Raw genomic sequence first — 20,967 nt, 5'->3', positions numbered from 1 at the left:
AATCAAATGTTTTTGTACTGCACAAATTATTGAAAATGGCCAGGTAGTCTAAGTTTGGCCTTTCCTCCTTGACTGAGTTTTATTTATGTACTAGTTGCCTGTTGGTCGTGTTTTCAAGCTGTATGCTGGTATAATATGGTGTTTGTCAGTTTGGTGTGAGGGCTAAAGGCCTCTCACATCTTTCCTAGCTACTTTACTGTTCCCTGGTAAGCCTAGATAAGGTTACGAGTACAACTGGAAGTATTGTTATCTTGTTACTGTTGTTGCCACAGGACTTGTGCACAGATTGACCTTGCTGGCTACATCCAAGTTGATGTAAAAGCATGCACAGATGCTTCAGAAAAGTACAGGCTTCTACTTGATTTAGTTTAGTGCTGACCTTTCCCATCACAGATGATAACATCCTTTCACCTTAGAGCTAAGGGGGCATGCCCGTCTGTTTTCATGTAATTTTTAAAGGAGGAGAAGGTGGGATTAATTCAGCTAAATGATTGCTTGAGCTTGCTAAGTTTTATACAGATTCTAGGAGTGTCAGTGCAAATTTTCTGTTCCACGTAACATATTTTTTTAATTTCAGTTCCACTCATGAGAAGAAGAGCAGAACAAATATGATTGTGAAACAGGGAAGATTTTACCTGAGGCATAACACTCTGTCTGAAGATATTCCCATTGCTATCATATTTAAGGTAATACAACTGTTGGTTTGAGGGAAAAAAAAAGTAATCCATACTGTAGTTCAAGAATGAAAATGGACAGCAGCTCTCAAAAGTTAATACGCACAAAAGGATATGGCTGAGAGAAAGAAAGAAAGCCTTTTTTCCCCTGGGAAGTTGTCTTTGTTGGACAGCAAAGAGGAGAAAAAGTGCTGCAATTTTCTGTGAGGAGAGCATTGCTGTGCCAAGACAAACGCCTGCTACCCTCTTTCTGCTTTGTGAGATGCCTCTGTGCTGCTTGTGGTCCTGTTGCTACAGAAAACCGGAAGAGTTTTTGTTTCTTTTTTAAGAGCTGTGTTGCAAGCTTGTTTTAAGGGTCTTCATTTCTGGTTTTGTTCTCCCTCAAACTCATGAACTGCTGCGATGCTCAATACCTTTGATTTCAGATCTGGTGAAATGACATAACCATGAACTGGTTATACATGGCTTCCAGTTATAACCATGAAGATAACAGCTTTTGGGGAAGCCTTACAATTCTTAGGCTTACTCCTAAATCCTTTAAGGCAAGGTGGCTCAGGGCACTAAAATGCTTCCCACTGGATCCCCAACCAGAAGTAACTTCTGTAGCCCCCTTACTGTCTTCACTGTAATGCTTTATAGCAAATTGTAGATGGGGGGACAATCGCTAGAGGAAATAAAATGCCAGGAGAGGGCAGCACTTGCACACAGCATCCAACGAGTTCGTGCCAGCACTGCTGATGTGCTGGAGTTAGCAACTACAGACTTCTCTGTATTAGCACGTCTCTTCAGACGAACGAGAGTTATAAGAATCAGTTTTCTTGTAGGAAGTGTTTGGGTTTGGTACTAGAAAATAGCTCAATTGAATTTAGACTTGAGAAGTAAATGTCATTATCTCCGAATACACTAATCTCTTCAAGTAGTTGGAGATCACCTGTTTTTAGTGACCAGTGTTAAAGGAGGTTGAGGAATGATTTGTGAGCAGCAGTGCACGTAAAAGTGTCAGAATTAAATTCACAACTTTTCTATTACAGGAAAGTGTTAATGTAGCTCTTAATCCATTTGCTCAAGTACCAAACAGCTGGATTCCACCTTCACTAACAGACTTTTATTACATTTTGTCACCCCCTGCTGGTGTAGATAAATACCTGCCCACAGAAAAGTAACTGCTTAGAGTTATTAAGTCTGAGGAGGTTGTGGGAATGCTTTTTTTTAACAGCATTGTACTGACCATTTGATCATGTTCCAACAATGAGTGCTGTAGTTATCCACCTGCCTTTATATACCTTTTAAATTCTAGATAAATGTTACATAGTTTTTCAATTTATTTATTGAATAAGGGGTTAGAGTTGTTGGAAGTTCTCAGCAATAGTACTTTTCAAAGATCTATATTGATTTTGTTCAGCAGAGAATTAGTTGCACCCCTTTTAATGATTCTGAATGTCCCATTCTTGACCAGCACTTACTGTCTTTGTGAGTGGTCCTTTTCCTTACCTTTTCTTTTAATGGCATGTGAAATTGAGGCATATTCTGTCCACTTTTGATGAGTCTCCAGCTGGAAACTAATAACCCCAGATAGTCTTTTCAGTGAATTCTTGGGCAGGCACTGGCTTCTGACCTTTCTTTCGTGGGCGCTGCTGTAATGTGGATATCGTATTGTTGTATTTAACTAGCAGAAGTCAAGTTACAAAGGCTATAGCCCTGAAACTGGAAAATTTCTTACCGAAGGATCCCCAAGTAGCCTCAGCTCTCTCATGCAACAGTATTATGCCTAAAAGATTTTTTGGAGAAGAAAGGAGAATAATTCCTTTCTGCAGAGACCCAGGCCTTAGGCGTGGAGCATGGATCTTCCTTGTTACTTGTGTTCTTCCTGTCATGTAGACATGAGATCACAGGCTACATCTGGCATGTGAGGGGCAAAGTTAAGTTGTACAGACAGTCCCAGGCCTGAAGTTTTGCCTTTGCATCCTTAACTTTTACTGTACTAACTGCTTATATAATTTCAGAGTAAAAATAAGATGAGAAAATGATGGCAAAAACCTACTGCTCTGGATTACCTACCAGACCAGCATCCAGGCTGCAACCAAGTTCCAGAGACGCCTGTGTTTACTAAGACTAAGAGAATTTTTAGTAATTAGTAGAGGACAGCTATCCAGTGCATGGGCTAGTCAGAAGGAGACGGTTTTTTGTCAGGGATAACTGAGAGTCAGTAGGAGAAAAGTGGGCAATTTTGGGTTCTCTTTCTAGTCGCGGTGGCTTTCAATGACTTGGTGTCATTGCAAATGATTTAAGATACAGATCTGTTCCAGAATATCATTGCAGTTTTATAGGAAAGCAAGCAAGTATTGGGGATCTGTGGGGATTTTAAGGCTACTGCAACTGTAAAGTGGAGGTAATAATATCCCTTAAACATTTTCATCTTAAAAGTGCGGGCTGTGAAGAAGAGAGCATTACAAATACCACCCACTGACAGAACTGAGGTCTAAAACTCAGAAAGTGCTTTCTTTAACAAGAATCTAAGATCACTTTCATGTTTCAGGTATGACTCATGGACACATCTTGGCTACATTTTAGGGAAAGACCTGAATGTATGTTGTTCTTCACCCTTTCTTTTCTTTCGTGGGGAGGAAGGGAATAGCACTGTGGATCTAAAGGTCCCTTGACCTGGATAGATAGGGGAACTGGGTCACCCTAAAAGGGGCACCTGCCTTGCAGTTCATCCTTATCCGTAGTCCCATCTAAACTGCAAGCCTGAATGAGCTGTTCTGCTGCTTTGCTTTTCTGCCATCCAGACCTGTAAGGATCTTTGTGACTGGCATATTTGAACATTTAACAGATAGCTGTGCTGACCACATGTAGGTTGTGATTTTATGAAGTTTAACACATTGACCACAGCTAAATGAAATATGAGAGGCTACAAAAGGCATGTTCCTGGGACTATTCTAGGACAGACTTGAAGTGTCTGCTCTTCAGATGTGGGGGAGTTAGTCCTCGTTGCTGTGCTAGCTTAAACATTTTTCCCCAAACTTTTTACTTGAAAGGTACAGAGGCATTCATGCAGCACTTAGATATGTAAATGCAGGTTTTGGTTTGAAGCAATGGCTTGAAGTGAACAGTTTTGCCCCAAAGTATGTACTTGTCAAGATTTTTAAAGGGATGTGAACTCCTTGTAGTGGGAAGCGTTAGACAAAAGTAACGTGCTTCCTGCTTACTGTGTAAGATTGCTTTATTAGTTAATACACACGTGCAACCAGAACGATATTTAGGGTGTTCGCAGCTGACTTGCAACCCCAAGAGACCTTTGTTTTAGCTGTGTAAGTGTCAGTCGTGCACAGATCACAGGACTGTGTGAACTGTGCATTGTGTGTATTTTCACCTATGTCAGGCTTTGAGCTACACATGCTTTACTTGGGGGAACTCAGTTTTAGATGGTAACGAGCATTAAAGGAGATGTGAAATACTGAGTTGTCCTTAAGGATGTTCCTGTTTTGAAAAACATCAGGGTTACAGATGAGATGGTTCTGCTGTTTTTGCAGGGAGCTCCCTATGTTTTAGGGAGTTTGAGCTGTTTGAAGGTAAGGACTATTTTTGTTTGGGGTATTTGATCTTGTTTTGGTATACTCCTGGGGGCTGAGGGTTGCCTGAATGAATGAAGGTTGCGTGCTGCACCAGGACTAGTTGGAGAATGAAGAGAATTATACATAGCCTAAGGGGGACTTCAAAGTTGAATTTTATACCTCCGTAACTGGGTGAATTATCTTCAGTTTATGTGGGGACTGTAAGGAGCTGCTCTAGGACCTGTGGCAAAAGATGTAAACAGCAAGTCGAGCTTCATTTTTAAAAAACTGTGTTATTCTTGGAGCTGTTAAGATGCAGTTTTAGAGGAACAGCTGAGTGGTGGTCTTGCTGGACCCACAGAATTAGGGGTTCCCATGGCTGCAGTTTCATAGCTCGTATCTTTTGAATTATGAAAGCTCCAGACCAATTCTGTCTGTGATGTCAACCTTGAACTTCCCTGACATCTTTTTAATCCAGTCATCTGCCTGTCTCCATTCTGTAATTTAGCCTGATGGACTGCAGAACTACATTCTAGGGAAGTGCCATGGAAACGCCTAGACATCATCATTAAGACACAAGCTGGGGGAGGAAGAGCAAGGCTCACACTCTCTCACGCACACTTTATCACATCTTCACATGCATGTGTGTATGCACACACGTGTGCACATGCATCACACGCTTACTGTCACACACACACGCGCACTTTGGGCAACAGGAACCTCCCCGGTCCGAGGAAGCAGTTGACCCCAGTTGGAGCACTTTATCCCACTTGAACTCAGGACAATATGAGTATTGTTAATGTTTGTTTTGACTTGTCCCACGTCCATCAACTAACAGCTTTCCAACCATGCTCTTCATGAGCCTGCTGCCGTCTCCTTTCTAATCCTTTCAGTGCTCCTGCTAAGTTATCCCTTTGCAACATGTTCTTCCCCTCTGCCCCCCCTGTAAAATTATCCCTTTGCAACATTGCCTTCCAATCAAAACCAAAACAAGAGAACTTGTCTCTAGCTTTGTTTTAATGTTAATTCTCTTTCCGTCAGCTTTGTCCTGGGATCGGATCAGCAGCACTTTAAGCATGGGACCCACTTCTGCTTTGCATGTCCTTGGTGTTCCTGTAACACAAACAACAACCCAGGAACATCGTGTTACTCTGTAATGATGTTATAGGCTAATTCTGGAATATTGTTTTTTGGGGAGTGGGAGGGATTTTCATGTTTGGTGTTGTGTTTTTTTTTTTTTTTGGACAAGTGCAACATTAAGGCTGAATTTCCTGAAAAAAAAAAAAGGAAACCAGCATGTGTCTTTTGCTTGTTCTGTTAATGCTGCAGGTAGGTATATTTGCGTGTGCTACTCTGTCCGTGGTTATAGAGAATACATAAGGGAATATGTGGATTTACTTGTAGGCTACTGTATCAGCATTTTTTTCAGTTATTTGGACAAGTTTGTAGTCATTACTCATAAATTAGTTTTCTTCCAATTTGCATTTATCTAACGATACAGCATACAGTGTTTGGTGGCAGATCCCAGCCTTACCCCCACACAAATTTTGTGTTCTCATGTGAGTTTGCTGCTGTGAACTTTAACTAGAAAATCCACACTGGTATAACAGTATGTCCTATTTAAATCTTTTTGTTGTCAGACTTTTAATCAGAGTATTCATCAAGTTGTAAGAAATTATCAACCCTTTTTAGTTCACCATGGCTTTCTGTTTTCAAATGGACAAACAAATGTAATAACACTGCAGGATGATTTTATTTTTCTCCCTGCTTGTTTTGTTCACTTTTTGCATGACTCTTACGGTCTGGTTGCCATCTTAAAATTAATTTGGTGGCAAGAATTAGGGTGATAGCTTATCGACTTGCATGTGATGTGCTTCAGATAAGTGTTCCTGGTATGTGTCCATAGAATGGTACAAAGAATTCCCTTAAAATGTTGTTCTTATGAAGGCTAAGTGCAGTAATGGTGTCAGTCAAGTAGTGGTTCTTAAACTGGTTTGCTGGTCAGCTCTGAAGTCCTAAGAGTGTGAAAAATGACTATGGTAAGGCTTTCATGCTTTTGTAGGCTTCTGTATGAGTCTGGCTCTCAAGTCATAATGGATTTTGTTAACTTCTCTACTGAGATTTTTTAATTTTTTTTTAACTACTGTGTGACCTTATTTGAAAGGGTGAGGAAGCATAATAATATTTGAAAAACAGAATCCGAACTACAGTAATATCACAAGGGACAATTCTGGTTCTGAAATGTACCTTGAGATCAGCAGTATGACTGCTTAGTGGGAATGAGCTATGATGAAACACTCCTACCTGGTGAAGTAACTCTATCTTGATTTGGCAGTCAAATCTGTCCGAGATGGTGGAGTTGTGATCTGTGCTTTACACAAAAACTGGAATGTCCTCACATGGTTACAGGTGTGTGCTACTTTTGCACTGCTTTTAATTTCTAATAAACCACAAGGTGAGGAGACAGTTTTAAGTTAAAGGAACCTTAACCAACCACATCTTGTTGAAAAAGAAAGAAGAAGGGAGAAAAAAGAAAAAGCTGGATACTCCACAATTAGGGCAACAGTTTTGCAGAGGGATAGCATTAGCTAGGCGTTAAGCAAAATAACACCCAATGAAGGCAATAAGAAGGAAAGGTATTCATGCATTTTTGAGGAAAATGTAACTTTTTGGGATGCTGCCAGTTTCTAACGAGAACCAGAACGCTAGGGTCCACATAGGCTATTATTTACAATGGTCTTTGTGGCAGGCAGTTTGAAGAATAATATGAACACAAACGTAACTTCCTCACAAACTTCTGAGAAACGTATTATAACTCAGACAGAAGAGGTTTAGTGAGATTATTCTGTTTCTTGATATGGCAGAGCTCCAGCCAAATGTGTGAAGGGGGGAGCTTTAGCACCATCTGGAATCCACAAAGGCCTTCACTGCTGGCTGCCACCTTGAAACACTTACTGGTAGAGAGATTTCTCTAAACCTGTTAAGCGCTTTCTTAGTTTATTAAGCTTTTTCTGCAGCATAAAGTCTAACAAGGTGTCCAAGGATCAGTGAAATAATAGAATGGCTTTCAAGTGGGATTGTTTAGTGAAGTCATCTTCCAAATGCAAAGAGCTGCAAAAGAGGTAAATTGTAAAATAGAACGTGCTGTATCATAGACAATTGAGTGTGCAAAATTGCTTGTGGTAAGAGACCATGTGTAATATTTTAAGTTATTTCACCTTTATTGTAGGTTCTGAATTGGTTTTGGTTGTAACACACGTAGGGTTGTTATTACCTGGTATTTATTTTTCTTAAGAAAACCACAGAATTTAACTCCTGTCAGTGAAGAAAAAGACATTCTCCAAAGTGTGTGTGTGTGTGTTCCTGCTGCTTATCAAGATTTCCATATCGGGTTCTTCCATAGCTAGAATATGTGCTGCCAGTGCCAGATGGCACGGTTTCTGAGAGAAGAACTAGCTCTTGCTTAGTAGTAATGCGGACAAACAATACCAAATTAGCATAAGCAAATGTCAGTGAGTTAACATAAAGCCTGTGCTGTTTCTGTCTATTCTTCTTTTCCTAGGCCATGGGTGTTGAAAGTGACCAAGAGATTGTACAGATGATTGGCACAGAGGAACATGTGATGGCTGCATTTGCTCCTAGTCTGGAAGAATGCCAAAAAGCTCAGATTTTTACACAGATGCAGGTGCGTCTTTTCACATAGCCAGAAGCCATAAAATCTAAAGATGATGGTGTTGACCACTTTGCTCTGTCAGCAGTCCACATACACTTTGTGTTTCAAGGTAGATTGTTTGTTTGTTTGGGGGGGAGGGGGGCAGTATTTTAAGCTGAGGGTTTTAAGGGAGGCAGGCCCTGGCAAAAGTTAGGCTTTGCTCTATATTGCCTAACTGAAAAGCAACAAAGTCAAGAAATGCTTTGTTTTCAGAAGTCCAGGCTTATGTTTTAATGTATGTGACAAGTAGTGACATCCATAAGATTAGTTTTTTGAGGATAATTCCCACTTTTTAAGAAATGGCATACCCCTGTTTCTTAGAAGCCCCATTGGCGTGGACATGACCATTTCATTGCGAGTAGATGTTCTCCTCCAGTTCTAATTTCCTGTAGTGTAACAGCCACCCTTCGTCCTGCTAAAGACTGGCCAGAATTCTCTTCAGCTCATGTACTTTTTAATTTGCCAGCATGCAGTCCATTTTACTGGCTTCATTTCCATCGTATGTACGTATTAATTTGCTAAAGGAAGATCTTGAAGATAGGTTTGATTCTTGCTATTTCATTGTAAATATTATAAAATCTTTCCACTTGTTATGTTGAGCATTGTTAAAGTGAGCGTCTTTCTAGTTTGCATCTTTTGGGACTTTTCCAGCTTAGAGGTAGCGTGAAAGCCTTATAAATTCAGGGTCAGAAGAGTAAAACGGTGAAGCTGGAGGAACATACAAAAATGTGAGACATCCAGGAAAGCAGGAAAACAGAAATACAGAAGTTACTCTATACAAGAAACGCTAGACGAAATGAAAAGAAATTGAGTTATTTGGTGAAGAAGGTTACAAACAGATGGAAAGGATAGTCTGTCATGTAGTGGAGAGGGTAATTCTTTGGCATAGGGGGCATGGCTTCATTTCCAGACAGAAACTTCCCTGTGTGGTCCAGGATTGTTTCTTTAACTAGTCTGACTTTGAATTCTGTAGATTCCTTCCCTTTCTTTGAAAACTAGTAAGACTAAGAATCCATTAATGATTACAAGGTACTCTTGGAGACAGATGTGGACACTACATAGTAACATTTGTGCCTAGGTTGTATCTCACTGTTTAATACTTGGATGAAACTCAGCAAGTACACAAAAAAATGGAGATGAAAAGTCAAATGAAATAAACTAGATGTCTTTGGGATTTACATAGTCCTTTCTCTTATATATCTGCAATGTCCATTGTTTAGTATTATAGAAATCATAATCTTTCACTGCTTCCAATTCCAAATGTTACCAACATAAATAACATTGTATATTTTATCATAATCAATTGTGTCAATTTTTTTTCTTTTTATTAACATCACTTACATAATTTGTGTTTTGCACTTTGCCTGAAGTTTGTATCATCCGTGGCTTGTGAGATTGTGCTGATTGATTGAGGAGTGCGTGTAGATGTCTTTATGTGTGTATATTTTTGTAAGTAACAATTCTGATATTAACTCAAGTTAATTGTCCTGTTTGACAGGCATTGAAGTATATTGGAAACAAAGTACGAAGGCAAAGGATGTGGGGAGGCCCAAAGAAAACAAAGATGGAAGAAGCACGAGAGCTGCTAGCATCAACTATTCTGACCCATGTTCTTGTATGTAATGTTTTCTTTAGCTGGAGTAAAGTTGTGTGGTTCTTTTTAGAGTTGCAACAATTTATCTTGCTACTTTGTCCTGTTGATGTTTCTGAGTGCTACTGTATCTGAAATCCTCTGTGCAAAAAGAGCTGTGGACCATGTTGTTCTAGAGCTCAGCAGACTTCTAATAAAATCGTGCAGCAGAGGGTAAAAAACACAAAGTGAATAACAAAGTGATTATGAGACGTAAGATGCTTTTGGAGTCCATTGGGTAGAGAGATTCTGTTTGATCTGTGTTCAACCACTGTCACTGTCTTGCCCACTTTAGAACACAATGGTGTAGGAGCAAGTTTGGTGCTAGCTGGGAATTAGATAAAAAACAGATCTGCAAGATATTCACAATGTAAAAATTTCTACTTAAGGAAAATTTGAAGGCGTTATTTTTTTGTCTTTTGAAAGATGATGGCCAGAAATGGCATCAGTTGCAATTGCATCAGTCCTTTTGAAAAGAAAACAGGAACTGATGGTCTTACAGGAGGTGATCAGGATGCAAAAATGACAAGTTGTAAATGAATCTCTCTCTCATCTTTCTCACAAGAGAATGTTCCTATAGTATAAGAACTTAAGTTTTGTCCTGGTAAGTGTTGGGAATAAGGGAGGTGAACTTCTGGGAAGTGTTGTTTTATTATAAGGGTGAAGTACAAATTTGGTTTCTGTGGTCAACATATGAAATAAGGCAGTTGCACGTCTTGGTAGGTAGTTGCAAGTCTTTAATTGGTAGATATGCAACAATTTGAAAATGAGCAGAAAAAGATGGTCCTTATCACAAGGTGAAGCAGGTTTTGACAGTCTGTGAGAAACTGTTCCGTATTGAAAAGTCAACACAATTTTTATGGTGTGAGCTTTTTTGGCATGGATAAAATGTCTTTGCTTTGTAGCTAAGATAATGTAAATCATCCTCAAACTAAAGAGGAACATTTGGAATGAGTCAAAAGTAATCCTAGTGTTTATGAAATGTTGCACCATTGAACTATCTATCATCGTATGTAATTTCTTTAGCTAGGCAGTATCAGCTGTTAGTTCAGGACCTTATCCTTACAGCTTACACTCTTATTCTGATTTGCTTTCCATTTACTGCCTGTTTCACTGTCACTAACATATATTACTTGTAGCATTTTTAAGAAGGTGAAGTGCACAAATCCCATTTGTAATTCCTTGATCAGCCCAGATTCCCTTTTGATTTAAATGTGTGTCTGAGTAACAGCTAAGGAATTGATCCTGCAACACCAGTATGTGCTTGTTTGTTTGTTTACAGGTGAAGGAATTCAACTTTCGTGCCAAATGCATATACACAGCAGTGATGGTGCGCAGAGTAATTCTAGCTCAAGGAGAAAATAAAGTAGATGACAGAGACTACTATGGAAATAAACGTTTGGAGTTGGCAGGGCAGGTAGGTTTTTTCTTCAGAGTTAAGGTTCTTCTGGGATTTTGTTAATAGCTGTTTTTAAAAGATGCAAATAAGAAGCATCCTGATCTTCTCAGTTGAAGAGTTTTTCCTCTCATTTTATTTTCTTTGGCTTTTCTGTGTTGACTCGTAGATATGTCAATTGGGACTAAAAATTGTATCCTCGCTTCTGCCTCTATGCCAGATAAAAGGACAGAAAAGTAGAAATAGTGCAACAGTTCTAGTTCCATCATAACACTGTTAGCGCCAAGACATCAACAGTAAGATCCATCTTCCAGTGTCCCTATGTAAGCAACAGGGTAATGAACTGGAGTCGAGTAGGTGCCAAAATACTAGGCCTAGGCTGTGCCACTACGGAGAATCCAGCTTCTGTAGCAGCTCACAGAACAGTCTCTGGAGCCTTCTGTAATTTGGAGAAGCCCCTAGAATTGCTTATTTGTTGTCAGCTGCCTTTCTAGCCTCTGAAGTAGCATGAATCAACAAAGTATGTGCTCTGAAACCTTACTAGACACTTCTTTTTGAGCAATAAGCTCTGTTTTGAGCCTTCAAGAGAGGAAGCACAAACACTCAATTTGTTTCAGAGGCTCTTACTGTCTTTTCTGGGTGCAGCTGTGTCTGCTGAAGATGTTAAAATCCCCCACTGCTTCTGTTTGTCCACCAGAAGGATGTTACAACCTTCAAGTTCTGGCAAAAAATGACTAGTGGGTAAAATCTTCAGTTTACTGAGGGCAAAGCTAGAAGGGGTTATTTGAATCTTGAAATTAGGTAAGTTAACTTGACTGACTAGTGAAAATGGAGTGCATAGACTTCTGTGCTTGCAGAATTTTGGCACTGGAGGTAGAAGCAGTAACAAAGGGCTGCAAAGGAGAGAATGGTTTGAGGTATCTGACTGGCACCATTCTTTTACAGAGAGGTTGGTGGTTTACAGCTCTTGGCCAAACTTTATTCTCCTAAAGCAGTGGGAATTTGCCTGTTTGGTGAAGGAACAGCTTGGTTACCCTGGCATGGATGTTTCCTCACCATGTGCAGTTATTTGATTAACCAATTTAGACAAGAATTTGATTTTATTGCTGTGCTCTGTATGAATTTAAGTTGGAATTTTAGCTATCAGTATCATCTCTGGTTATTAGAAATCCAGACAGGATACATAATGCACCAGCTTGGAGAAGCTATGCACCTCAGTTCCACACATCATTTGTATTTCTGTTGCAGCAATGGAAATGCTCATTCATATTGTACTTTTTAAGATGTCCTTGCATATGGCCTTATATGCCTCTTCCCCTTCCCACTCTGCCTTGTCTTCCATCCACACATGGGAACACACACACACACTGCACAATCATTTCAGAGTAAAAGTAAAAACGTGCTTTGCATCCTAGTTTTCTGAAAAACTAAGATGACAGTCCTGAACACACTCTGAGCACAAATAAAACTATGAAAACTTGTAATCAGTTAGGAAAGAAATTCCTTTCTTTAAATTAGTATGGGACTCTCCATCAAGCTTCTACTCTTGTACCAAAGCAGAATGTACCTTTAAGGCGTAATGCTCGTAAGACAGTGCAATATTCCAGTTCAACAAATGTTTTAATATGTAATGGATTTGTGTTTTTTATTTTTTATGTTGTGCTGTTGCTGTAGATCAGTGTGACTGTAAGCAATGTAGTTAGTGCTCTGCCATCCCATTGTCCTTATTTAACTGGATTGAAAAACAGTTGGGCTTTCCTAACAATTTAGAGGCAGAAAATAGAGCAGGTAAAAAGTATTGTACAAGCCGTAAGAAAAAGGCTTCTGCGCACAAATGTTAACAGATGAAGTCATTTTAAATTAACTGGGAAGGGGGTTTAAATGTAGAGGATCATCATAACAAAGGCAGTGCATATTTTTTCTACATCAAGGAGAACTGTGCAGGGGGGGGTTGTAACGCTTGATTAAGAGTAGTTCTGGATCCCTTGTGATATTTTAAAGGCTCATTTCAAGCTGAACACTTGAATTCCTCTCTGCCATGTTATCAGTGTAATATTAATTTGATTGGATTACAGACTAAAAAGCATAGAGATCATTTGTCAGTTTCTAAATGTTTGTGTTTAGCTAAAGTTTGTGTGATTAAAATGGGCAGCGAGGGTTTTTGTTTTTTGTTTTGTTTTGTCTTAATGCCAGCGTGTTCCTGGAATAAAAATCCTGTTGATTTAAAATTTGAATAAAGAAAAAAAAAGAAAAGATTCCCATGTGAGGAGAAAAACATAGCGGTCTAAACAATGTAAAGACATAAAAGGCATTGTGTTTATAAAGATGTGTGAAAACAATAGCTGCTAATTTCACACCCCATGGGACAAGAGAGTACGAAATGTGCTTTAGCTTTAGATAACAGAGTTGTATCCACTAGCCAAGCTGGTTTACAGAGCTTTCTCTTAGTCTTTCTGCCACTAGAGGCTTGGTAGGCCAGGTGCCAGCTGAGGTGTTAGCAAAACCTACTGATTTCAGGCTTAATCTTTTCACCTACCTTTTCTGTTTCCTTAATGTGTTCATTATTTGCTAAGCATTACTCTGTTCTTTGTCCTCATTTTTTTTTGTTTCTAATGCAGCTTGCTTTGTATGGGTGAGATATGGAACAGCACCAAAATCCGGCACCCTGGAAAGCAAGGGATTTCTACCCTGTGACAAAAGAATACCGCCTTGACTTCAGAGATTGCCTAATCCCAGCTGTTCTGATAATATAATTAAGGCTGCCTAATGTCTTTAATTTTGCAACCAGTTTGTGTGAAAGGGAGAATTTGGCACTCTAAAGGCTTAAACGCTAAATAGCAATCTCAAGGCGCCTAATTAGAATTCTCTGACATTAAGCTAATTGGTGAAACTGTATTTCAGCAGCTTAACTTCTTTATTAATTTTTCTTTGGATTTTCAATGAAAATCAATTGATGAGCTGTCAGTATTTTTTTTTTTCTTAAATATAATTTGCTCTTTAGTGATCCTGTCTTAAGCAGGCTGAAAGGCCCTGGACTAACTATGAAATCCACTGAATATTATCACTGGCATTCCATCCTTTTCCTTTAATCACTTACTCTTGACCTAAATAATGTGGTTATTGTGAGACTCTGTCTTGCCAGATAGTCAGAGCTCTTACAGACTGAGAGTCTATGAGTGAAATTAGCAAACTGTAACGCTTTTCAGACTGGCAAACATGAGCAAGTTCATGTACTTGGGGTGTAACTTACTTTACTAGTTCAGAGAAGAGGAAGGATGATGTGACTTTATAATCCCTACAGCATGTGGAGTTAGGAGATTTGATTTCTTAATCATAAAATTTTTAAAATATGAAACCATTTCCCAGAGTGACCTTTTCATTAAATGTCCTGCTCAGAAACCTGTTGATATTGTATGTATAACATAATTGATTTCAAAAGATTTTTTATTTAACAAGACTTTCAGCCATCTTAAAACTGCATGTGTCCCTTCCTTTTTCCCTTCATTTGAAACACGTCCCTCATAATCTATTTTTTTGAGACACCAGTAAGTTCTCCTTCTTAATATGGTGCTTCATAGAAGGTGTTTTTATTTCTGAGGAAATTCTTCTTTAAATGAGCTGTAACATCACAGGTGAGTTGCAGGTGACTGGATTTCTTTTGATAGGAGCGAGAGGGTATCATCTTGTAAAGGTGAGTAGCACTGCAAAGATCAGGAAGGGCAAGAGGCTCTCCAACACCTTCCTCTCGTACCAAGGCCAGGTCAAAAAAAAAAACAAAAACAAAAAACACTTAAACAGTTTCCAGCAAAGACTCTCTGTCCTAAATGGAAATAGGATGCCATTTTTGTCAAGAGTTAACAAACTGTGTGTGTTCGTGTGGTTGGTTTACAGTTCAGTAACTGAGCAGTAAGTGTTCCCTATATATTGTAGAGTGTTACTTACTCTTGTTGTTGAGTGGTCTTACTCTCTGTTAAGGCCAGTGAGAGTGTTTTCTTGCAAGTCGTGTGTCTGTCTTGAGTTTCCAGTGCTTTTTGATTATTCCTAAATGCATATGTAATGCCAGTGAAAAGGGCATTTTATCATTTAGATAGCTGCTTTACAGTACCATCTGCCAAATGTTTTGGCCAGCCCAGCTGGGATGTGTAGGTAGAGGAAAGCAAGTGAAAACTCGTGGCCCATCTCACTGATAGAATAATGTGTGGTTTACTTTCTTTGTTTTCAGAAGGGAAAGAAATGTTACAACTATGTTTAATGGAGACAGTTATAATTCAGTTTAATTCTGTACATACAGAGATTAAGTTGTACAACTGACTCCAGGAAGTCTTAGCTTGTGATGGCCAAAAATCTAGCTCGTTCGGCCTCACAGTGACATGTACACTGGGAACTACCACTTCTGGCATTTGGTAGCTGCTGCATTTTCAGTCCTTCTGACATGTGGAGCTGCTGTAAAATCAAGTCCCTTGACAGGATTGCCAGGTTTTAGAATTTACACTGCTCGCTAATCATTGTGAACACTTAAAATGTGTCATGCAATGTAGTTTTAAGTATTTTGGAAAACTGTTAGTGTCTGCAAGGAGAGGTTGAACAAGCTGTAGAATCAAAGCAAATCAGAGAGCAAAAAAGGTCAGGCTAGAAACTTTATTAGCATTTTTCTTTTATGGAGATTTTAAGAACTAGAAGTAATTAGTATGCATATAGAGGAAATAATTGGCTTAAATTGCAGCACTTCTGAAGAGTTGTATTGCTGTGTTTTTTCCCAATTCACTTGTGTTAGGTAGCTTCATCGTTTTATTTTTTTATTTTTTTCGGGAGAAAAGTGGAAGAGCAGTGCACTTTTCAGATAGTACCGCTTGTGGAAAAAGATGACAGGTGTAGAATCAAGTGGGCAGTCTGTGTGATTGGTTTTTCATGGATTCTGGTTTTCAGAAAGTAGCAGGATAAAAGTGTATCTGAGTGATGAAGCTGCCTACAAAACCTGAGATACATCTTTCCAGCTGTTGAGAGTAGAGCTTGTATTTGAACCTTTAAAAAGTCCCTAGTTCTACTTGTCTAGGAGTTACGGTAACTGCTCACCTTCTGTCTTTCATTCTGGTCCTGCAAACTGTGCACTGCCTACAAACTTTGTCCTGCTGAGTTGCTTTCCTTAACAGCCTATGACAGTTGCATGGGGTATCTGTCTTGTCCATTTTAAAGAGCTCCTGGGAAGGGGTACTTTGAATGGCCTTTTCTACTTTCAGTAATAGAATACCTCAAAGTGACTCTTCACTTGTTGGTTTACTACAATTATTGCATCTAGTATTAGAACAGAAGCTGGTCTTGCCTCCAAATCACATGTGCAATTCAGGATTGTGCATTTAGGATATTAAATATTTAAAAGATGTCACTTTGCTTTCTATTATAAAATAATCTTTTTAATATTGTGCTTCATTTTAATAAGCAAAAATCTTGTGAGAAAAATATAAAGTGAGAATCAGACAGGATATCTTTTAACTGACTAGAATTATAAAGGTAGAAATATTAAAACATCTGTTTTGTTCCCCCAGTTTCCAAGACCTGGAGAGGTATCATTTGTCCCTTAATGCAATTGTTTTGTATTTCCAGCTTCTTTCTCTTCTATTTGAAGATTTGTTCAAGAAATTTAACTCTGAACTGAAGAAGATTGCTGACCAGGTGATCCCCAAGCAACGTGCAGCTCAGTTTGATGTAGTGAAGCATATGCGTCAAGACCAGATCACTAATGGCATGGTAAATGCTATCTCCACAGTAAGTATTTTTTTTAATGCACAATGAAATGGTGTAAATTTTATTCTCATGACTCTACTGTCTTTAGTCAAATCTATCTAACTTTCTTTATAGATTAAAACTGCAAAACTCTGTCATGGGCAGGGCTTTTGGAATTCACTGAAGAATCATTAATCATCAAACCACTTTTTATTTTACCATTTATTTCAAAGTGGTGTTTGAAGTGTTTTTCATGGAATGGTAAAAACGAGCAAATTTCAAACAGTGATTGTGTATGTATTTATCCAACTTGCTGTCTTGTATGTTCTGCTTTATTATGTGTCTCATAGTATTTTTTATTACCTGGATTTAGGTAGGGTCAAGCTGTATGGGATGTCCAAAAGGTGGTTGAAAAACAGCAGGAAAACATCATGAAGGGAAGACAATTGCCAAAAAAAAAAAAAAAAAAAAGCTGAATTTTGAGCTCTTTGAAGGGTGATGCCTTTTTAATCATATGAAGTAGCTAATACGAGTAAATTTAGTGTGAGCAAGTTTGTAGCATGGAAACTTGTACTTTTCTGTTATGTCAACACTAATAATACAAAATTGTAACAGGAAAACTGCTAGATGCTGTATTTTTGCAAAAAGATTGGAATTAAGTCAAAATATTTGTCTTGGTTAAATTTTTGCACATCTATCTACTGGAGTGGATATTTTCATTCACGTCACTGGACAAGAACAAATTATAATTACTAACTTTGTCTCTTACCTCACACATCTGCAAGAGCAATTTGTGAGACGTCTCCTGAAATCTAGCTACTAGCTTTTAAATGACTTTGAAATGCATGAATTTGTAAGAAATTAGATTAGTCTAAGTATTTTAGTAGCTGGTAGACATTGTGCAACTTAGTTCTTAATCTTTGGAACTCTTGAGAGGGCTTTTCTGCTTACCATGAAACTGAGTTTTTTCTTCATTTCTTGCAAACAAAATTAACTCCACAAATTGCATCCAAAAAAACCAACAGTCTGTTACGTACAAATCCCAGTGTTAAAGCTTATCACTATTTAATTTTACGAGTGCCCCAAATGTAGTTAAATCTCTACAATGCACATAACCAAAACAATTGACAGATTTGTTTCTCTAAATGCTGGTGCTTTCTTCTAGCTGGTGCCAGTTTTTCCATTTGGACTGACAGAGATAAATCTGCAAACTATTCAGTACATATTGTAAAGTCTTCCTTCTTCCACTATCTTATGACTTTTTTTTTTCTTTTTTTTACTGCTGCATAAGCAGTTAAACACCATCTGCTCTTAACCATTGAAAATAATTTCTCAGGAACAATGCCCAGTGCATACTATTCAAGAGATTAAGCAAATACCATAAAAATCATTCCTGGAAACAACCATCTCCAGTCTCACCAGAATGCTTCAATGATAGTCTCAAAGAGCATGAAATAACTCAGCAGACTCAGAATTACACCAGTAGCATGCGGAAGAATTCATAACATCACTAAATCCACCGTTCACTGGTGTTCAGTGGTACTTACTATAGTTTGTCTTTGCATCCTGGAAAATACCAGAAGACGGAGTAGGTTGGGTAGTAATGCTACAGGTCTAACAGACAATTCAGCGTCTGCAGAGTCATCCAATGCCATTGAGGGAGCAAACTTCAGTTCACAGGAGTTTTCGGTAGGAAGTACTCTAGCAAGGATGATTTTGCTGCAGCCCTGGCCCAGTTTTGCTTTGTTTTGGCCAACTTTGAAGGAGTCAGTCAGCCCCTTCCAAACATAAGTAATTTTTCACATTATTTTTTCAGGCAGTGTTTTTCCTCCCTTTTTCCCTTTCTGTCCCATTTTTGAGATTTCACAATTGTTTGGACAGTGAGCAAGAAGAAACTACATGCTAGTATAGGTTACAGATGCAGTCATTTCTAGCATGAGGAGAAACTACCGATTAATTGCATTCTTCCATTTATATACTGATAAATCTCAGTCCTTTAAGAATGAAATGGCTAATGAGTGAGAAGGGTGAGCAAGTGGGCAGGTTTCTTTTGACTTGTTTGCTCTTGGGTGTTGTCTCTTTCCTCTTTCTGTAAGAAGGAGAAAAAGGAAGTTTTCCAGACTATTTAATAGTCTCTCCAGTGTAAGCAAGTAGCAGAATCACTGGGATGGGTAGTGGCCTCTAAGTGTTTACCACAAGATGGGATCATGCTGTTAATGCATTACTAAAAAAGCCAAGCAAAAGGATTTCAGTGCAGTAGAGCAAGCAAGTTCCAAATTCGTTGTTAGCATTGGTGGACTGAGTTTATCAAAAAGGTTTTGGGAATTAACAGGTGGCAATCCTAGGGAAAGTGTTACCTTTTAGATCTTCACCACCTTTGGACTGCCCAGTAGCATGGTGACTGGCGCAAATAGTAGTAATTGGGACAACAGCATGCTGTATCTGCATGTCTCAGGTACTGGGAACTGTATGTGGAGTAGATGTCAGGAAAACAAGAAATGTAGCACCAAAATCTAACAATTCTGCAGAATTGTTAGCTTAGGTTGCAGTGGATATTGGTAGATGATATTGGTAGAGATGATCTGCTTGCCATGGAAACATAATTGTATCCTAGAACATTCTCTGGACGTCTCTGCTCTAATTAAAACCACAAGCAACACTAGCCTTGACAGTCCTGAAACATGAACTGTTGATATATTCATAGATCTTGCATTTTGTAGTTGGTATAATCCTACTAGAGAAGCTGGATAGACCTAAAAACTCCACACTTCTTCTATGACAGGGCACAAGTGAGTTTTTTCCTTAGGAATCTAAAACTAACAGGTATTAAGAAAGTGCACAAAGCTTTAATGTCAGATTTCTTCACTATAAACATCTGTGTTTCCTAACAAATTTGCTAAATTCGAGTATTGATTTACCTGTGAAGGACACATGATGAACAATTTTTGTGCTTGAAAGTGTTGTAGCATGTGTATCCTCTCATCTGAAAGACCAATTCTTTTGTTTCAACTTTAGTAAGTATGTATGTCATAACCAGTAGTTTATATGTAGATAGGTAATTAGAAAGTTGTTTTATATAACTGGGCAACATTGGCTGTGGAAAGCTCCCCTGCTATCATTCAGCCTAAATACTGGAAAAAAGACGTAGTGTCGAGACGGGGATAAGCTGTGATAACTATTTTGAAATGTTCATTTTGTTCTACAGGGAAATTGGTCTCTGAAGAGATTCAAAATGGACCGCCAAGGCGTGACACAAGTACTGTCCCGCTTGTCTTATATATCTGCTCTGGGCATGATGACCAGAATCTCTTCTCAGTTCGAAAAGACAAGGAAAGTGAGCGGCCCTCGATCACTACAGCCATCTCAGTGGGGAATGCTCTGCCCATCTGACACTCCTGAAGGAGAGGTAAGGGATTTGTATGCTGCTTTCAGTACTTCTGTCCTCCTGAGGAATGGTGGCATTGTTTGTTTTGAAGCTGCTGATCCTCCATCAGAGGAGGAATTTTTCTGAGGAGGTGTCTGGAGAGAGGAATTATCCTCAGCCTGATAACATAGCTTGTTTGTCTTCTCACATCCCATCTGTTTACATCCCAGTGTTGTATTGCCTTTTTTTTTTTCCTTTTTGAGTGGACTGGATGGAAACTGTTCAGAAATAATTTGGCTATATGAGAATGGTATAAGGCCTCCTATTTTTTTGCAGTAGAGTTACTTGTTCGCTTTTGATCAGGACAGAAAGAGAGGAATCCTAGACTCTCATCCCTTTATTCTGTAATGAATATAGTGAGTGTTTTGAAATTGCAGTGTCCACCTGCAATTTTTCTGGAAACATGTATTAATATTACAGGAACTGCTTTAGTTTAAGGAAGTAAAGAACCTTCATGTATTTTTACTTTAAAGAGATCACGCAGCTATTTCAACCAAATGTTTGATGCTGGCAGTTTTGTTTTTTTTAATGATTGTTTTTTCTGAATAGAATGTCCTGTGGGAGCTCTGAACTTTCTGGCATAAATATGTAATTTGTATGAGCTACTCTCTTAAAGCAGCTGAAATAAAATTTTGCTGTTTAAGATACTTCGATATTTTTCATTTCACATTCGGCAAATTGATAAATAGACTGGTTTTGTATTTTTATTTAAAAGTCTGCACAAAAATATAGAGTTAAAATTACATTAAAATAATAAAAGAAGTTTTGATGTCTTGAGTTAAAACAATCAGTTTTGGTAACTACAATTTATTAGCGTAACTTTTGTCCTAAAGATGGATTATTAGTACCTTTAGTT

The 20,967-nt window shown here is 38.5% G+C and overlaps 1 protein-coding gene across 1 annotated transcript in view; it reads left to right on the top strand.

Moving 5' to 3' along the window:
* POLR3B (RNA polymerase III subunit B) overlaps nt 1–20,967 on the top strand; it is a 74,801-nt gene that overhangs the window by 11,582 nt on the left and 42,252 nt on the right. The window contains exons 9-14 of the mRNA XM_040559892.1: nt 578–686; nt 7,791–7,913; nt 9,439–9,555; nt 10,853–10,987; nt 16,568–16,729; nt 19,893–20,093. Of these exons, the coding sequence (XP_040415826.1) occupies nt 578–686; nt 7,791–7,913; nt 9,439–9,555; nt 10,853–10,987; nt 16,568–16,729; nt 19,893–20,093 (847 nt within the window). The remainder of the gene's footprint in view (nt 1–577; nt 687–7,790; nt 7,914–9,438; nt 9,556–10,852; nt 10,988–16,567; nt 16,730–19,892; nt 20,094–20,967) is intronic.

Source organism: Cygnus olor, chromosome 1, assembly GCF_009769625.2.
Source record: "Cygnus olor isolate bCygOlo1 chromosome 1, bCygOlo1.pri.v2, whole genome shotgun sequence".
Taxonomy (NCBI): Eukaryota; Metazoa; Chordata; class Aves; order Anseriformes; family Anatidae; genus Cygnus; species Cygnus olor.
The sequence above is the reverse complement of the archived record's forward strand: the minus strand, read 5'-3'. Positions and strand labels throughout refer to the sequence as shown.